Source organism: Macrotis lagotis, chromosome 8 (assembly GCF_037893015.1).
Source record: "Macrotis lagotis isolate mMagLag1 chromosome 8, bilby.v1.9.chrom.fasta, whole genome shotgun sequence".
NCBI lineage: Eukaryota > Metazoa > Chordata > Mammalia > Peramelemorphia > Peramelidae > Macrotis > Macrotis lagotis.
This window is the reverse complement of record NC_133665.1, coordinates 44,599,156-44,604,031: the sequence shown is the minus strand read 5'-3', so window position 1 is coordinate 44,604,031 and position 4,876 is coordinate 44,599,156. Positions and strand designations below refer to the sequence as shown.

The following is a 4,876-nucleotide window of genomic DNA, read 5'->3' as shown; positions in this document are numbered from 1 at the left end:
GTACAGTGGATAGAGCACTGACCTTGGAGTCAGGAGGACAGGAGTTCAAATCTAGCTTCATACATTTTCTAACTGTGTGACCTTAGGTAAGTCACTTAATCCTGATTCATATCTGGCCACTGGACCCAAATCCAATTCATGTGTTTGTCATGGCATCACCTCCCTTAAGTCATGGTCTTTGAGAATGAAGGAAAAAAAAACATTATTATTGGAGGAGGCTACTGGGAAATTTCCTTCTAAAACAGTAGGTCTTCAATCTTTAGCTTCCATCTCCTTGAGACAGATGTGAATATAGTGAATATTTAATCTAGTGAACCCAACTTAACTGAAGTGAAACATAGGATTATTATTTCATTATTGGAAGAGAACTTAGAGATCACCTATTTTAAATAGCTCATTTTATATATGAGAAAATTGAGGCCAGGAGAGATTAAATGACTTGTCCAAGGGAATTAAAAGATTTTTTTTTGAGTTCAGGCTCTGAGATTGCAAGTTATATATACTCTTTCTATTGGATCATGATGCTTTCTAATTTTTGTGGAGGACTTCTTATGTGGAAGAAAATAATGTATATAGTGCAATGAGATAATAGAGGAATTTCTCCAGTTAGAAACTTCCCCTTATTTTCATGTGATATTTTTCATGTTCCATGAAGTTTGCTGTCCTACCTTTTCATCTCTGGAAACATAGGAAACAGATGGTTATATTTCTTTGATATCAACTAATTTTCATAATTATACTTCCTTAGAGTTGACTGGGATGAGGGGTAAGACTAGAGAGAATCAAACTCATATATTCACCAAATATTGATTTTGAAATATTGATTCTGAAATTTTGTCTCATTTTTTGATACACTCCAACTTCTCATGTTGTCTGTGAGAAAATACTTTTGCTCAGCTTTTTCACAGCAGCTTTTACATCCTTATTCCTCAGACTATAAATGATGGGATTCAGCATGGGAATGACCACAGCATAGAAGAGAGCAATCAGCTCATCAGTTGCATGGGAGTCTTTGGACTTGGGCTTCATATACATGAAGAGAATGGTCCCATAAAACATAGTCACTACAGTTAGATGAGCTGAACAGGTAGAAAAGGCTTTTTTCCTTCCCTCTGCGGAATTGATCCTCAGAATTGTAAAAAGAATGAAGGCATAGGAGATGATTATTAGCAATACTGGAATAACAAGTAAGATGATATTTGATACAACCATAATGATTACATTGAGGGAAATATCTGTGCATACTAGTTTCAACACAGCCAGGATCTCACATGTGAGATAATCAATGACATTTTTCCCACAAAAAGGCAACCTCATAACAAGGACTGTTTGTACCAGTGAATTTATCACACCTGTCAACCAGGAACTGGCTGCCATCCATCCACAAAGCTCCTTGTTCATGATGATAGGGTACATCAATGGCCTACAAATTGCCACATATCGGTCATATGACATCACAGTGAGGAGCACACACTCTGTAGATCCCAATGCAAGAGAGAAGAACATTTGTGCTCCACATCCCACAAAGGAAATGGATTTTTCAACTGAGAGGAAGTTCACAAGTATCAGTGGAACAGAAGAAGATGTGTAGCAGATGTCTAGGAAGGAGAGGTTACTGAGGAAGAAATACATCGGAGTATGGAGGTGAGAGTCCAGACTGATGATTGTAATGAGGAAATTATTGCCCAATAGTATTATAATATACATGATAAGGGATAAAAGAAAGAAAAAAAAGTGAAATATGGGGTAAGCAGCAAGACCATGAAGAAAAAACACATTTATCAATGTTTGGTTTTGATTTTCCATTTATCCTCTCTTCTTCCTGCACTATTTTATATTAGATACAAAATAAAAAAAATGTTTATCTAACTAAAAAAGTTAAAATGCAATTTACTTTTCCAAATCAAATTTCTGGAGTATATTTTTCAAATTTGTGCCTCCTAAACAAAATTTGCACTTAGAATTCTCTCCCACAAATCATGTTCAGGAACAAACTTCCAGGGAACCTTGTTTTATTAGTAAACCTTCTCCTCAAAGAAACTTTGAGGCTTAATCAGATACCTTTTCCCAACCATCACTTCTGGACAACTTTTTTCCCCTTTGGAGTGGCAGATCGAGTTCTACTTGCTTAAACAGTTGAATACCTCATAGACTCAGACCTATAACTGGAAGCAATCTCAGCAATCTCGATCTCAAAACTCTTCTTTTTTCAGGTGAGGAACCTGAATTCCAGGGTGATCAAATGGCTTTCTTAAGTTTACACAGTTAGTCAGCAGCACAGGTGGGATTTGAATATTGTTTGTCTCTCTCCAGAACCAGTCCTTTTTCCATTGTTAAATGTACTTGAAAAAAACAAAGAGGGAGATGGAGAAGAAGAAAGGCATTTAATGAATAAGTACTCTTCAGGAAAATTTCTAGTTTACTAGAAATGCAAATAAAATGAATTCTGTTTGGTGGAATCATAATTCAATTACATTATAAAAGATGATAGAACAGAATAAAATATAAACATGAGCCCTTATGCATTCTTCGCAGAATGTCGTGTAAAAAGCATCAGAAAAGAAGGCAATTGAATGAGAATGTACATTTGGTGGGAACTTTCTAGTGACATTCTTCTTAATCATTTGGTCTCCTAGATCCTAGATAATGTATATTTACTTATTTATGGCATCTGCCTAGTAGCACTTGCTAATCTTTAAGTTAAGTTCTTACTATAATTATGTTATCAATTAGCTGCCTCTTGTCTAGCTACCCTCAGATCCCTTAAAAGAACCTTGCCCTGATGGTGTGTTATTAACATTACAGATTCATGTTAATATCTTAGAATTTTATCTTCATATGAATCTGCAAAAAACACCTCTGCTTTTCTTGTCATCTTTTTCCTGGCTTCAATGTCCTCCTTTGTAAATGGGAATTTGGACTAGAACAGGAGTTCTTGGTTGTTGGTTTTATTGTTGTTTTGTAAGGCAATGGGGTTAAGTGATTTGCCCAAGATTGCCCAGTAATTACTAAGTGTCTGATGCCGGGTTTCAACTCAGGTCTTCCTGACTCCAGCACTGGTGCTCTATCCACTGTGCACCTAGGTGCTCCTGAGAACATAACCATCTTTATATGTGAATGCATTTTCCACTACCAACAAACAGCTTTAAACATATAAGTGTTCCCTTATTCATATCACCAAATTTATTTTTGTATCATCCAAAATGATGAAGAAAAAGTGATAAGCCAGTAGAAAATGCATTAGAAGATTTAGAATCAAATGACGAAAGTTTGAATCCCAACTTACTTGTGTGTTCTTCTATGAATCTCAATTTTCTCACTTGCAAAAAGCAATATATATAAAATCTATTGTCTTTTCAAGGTCTAAACTCCAAGCTTTCTTATACTTAAAGGAGCAAGTATCTCTTCCAAGTTATTTTGAGCTCCATGCAAAATGTATCATTATCACAACATGGGTGTAAAATAAATTTTTGTAATGCACTTAGCATAGCATCTGAGATACATGGTAAGTGTTATATATATATGTCTGTTGTTGCTATTGCTATTTGTGTTATTAATAACTCAGTTGCTAATTATCCCAAGTGAAATAACATTTATCCTACTGTCTGATGCTGTCCAACCAAGCCAGTCTGGCCAGGGATAGTTGATACAGGCATGGCAATCTTGCACACTGTAATAATTTCCCAAGAATTTGCAGCTTGATAAAGAAATTCCTTATGTTCCCAATTTTAGTTCCATTCTTCCAGATTTCTGACTTCCTTTACCTGTGGATTTACTCTTATTATGTCATTCACCCACTTGCCTCTCATCTCTTTGAAAAGCCTTTCAGGACTACGATTCTTTTCCTTGTTCACATAGTTCCTTCCCACCAGGAAAATTCCACCATTAAACTGAGAGGTTAGCCCCGTCAATCGGAGTTTTGCTTAGGTTTGAATAATTAGTAGGTATGTGGCCATTGTAACAAATTACCTATACGAAAGATGATTGTCTCACTTCCTGGACTCAGTAGATAGCAGATGGTTTTTCCTTATTTAAAGAAACTTATTTCTGCCCCTTTTAAGAAATGATTATGATGGATTTCCACATAGTCATTCCTGATGCACAGTTTCAAAATTCAATTTCAAAACCGTTTTCAAAGCAGGTAGCATAGTTATTTCACTAAATTTAATCCCCTAAATGAAGGGATATACTTCTTCTGGATAAGCATATTTATCAGAGGCAGAGTATTGTGTTTTTGTCATTCAGAAATAGGAAAATAGAAAAAGAAAAGAAACAGAGAAAGAAAAGAAAACTGAATTCTACTTTTTTAATTTGTTGGTCTCATTTGCTTTTCAATGGGCTCAGCCAGAATCACTGGCCCCCAAATAGAGATCTGACATAATTTAAAAAGGGACAGACTCTGGGAAATCATTTTCACATAATCTTAGGGGACACTTTTGTCCCTGAAGTAATTTAAAGTTCTGACATGGAAATGCGCCAGAGTTCAAAACTTTCTGGTACTTAAAGAATGATGCCCTAAAGGTCTAATTATATGGAACTTATTATAATGCTCCCTTTCAAACAAAAATGTTGATGAGACTGCACTTTAGTTCCTGATCCTCAAAACCAATCATCAATTACATTCAAGAACAATGACAGCGCACCACATTTATGGTTTTAGTATGCATCTACTATAGTATGTTGTGAAGTGGTTGTAGGTGACAAGGAGTCATTCTAAGATTAAACATGACATTGCCTCTTTGAAGCATCAAAACCTTTTATTTAGTAGGGATAATTAAATATTTCTTATAGTTTTAAAATTTCCTTCTATACCTTTTCCTTAAGATTCTGTCTCTTTGGTCCTATTTCCATTTTTTAAATATATTAAAGACTTTTT

The 4,876-nt window shown here is 35.2% G+C and overlaps 1 protein-coding gene across 1 annotated transcript; it reads right to left on the bottom strand.

Annotated features, from left to right (window-relative positions):
• Positions 1-864: 864 nt before the first annotated feature.
• On the bottom strand, positions 865-1,806 carry LOC141494781 (olfactory receptor 13D1-like). Its single transcript, XM_074195977.1, has one exon. It carries the CDS (start codon positions 1,804-1,806, stop codon positions 865-867), a length of 942 nt encoding a protein of 313 aa, XP_074052078.1.
• Between the last annotated feature and the right edge of the window lie 3,070 nt (positions 1,807-4,876).

What these genes read in the sequence shown, in the direction of transcription:
- LOC141494781 (XM_074195977.1), bottom strand. Translation starts at nt 1,806, where the DNA reads ATGGAAAATCAAAACCAAACATTGATAAATGTGTTTTTTCTTCATGGT.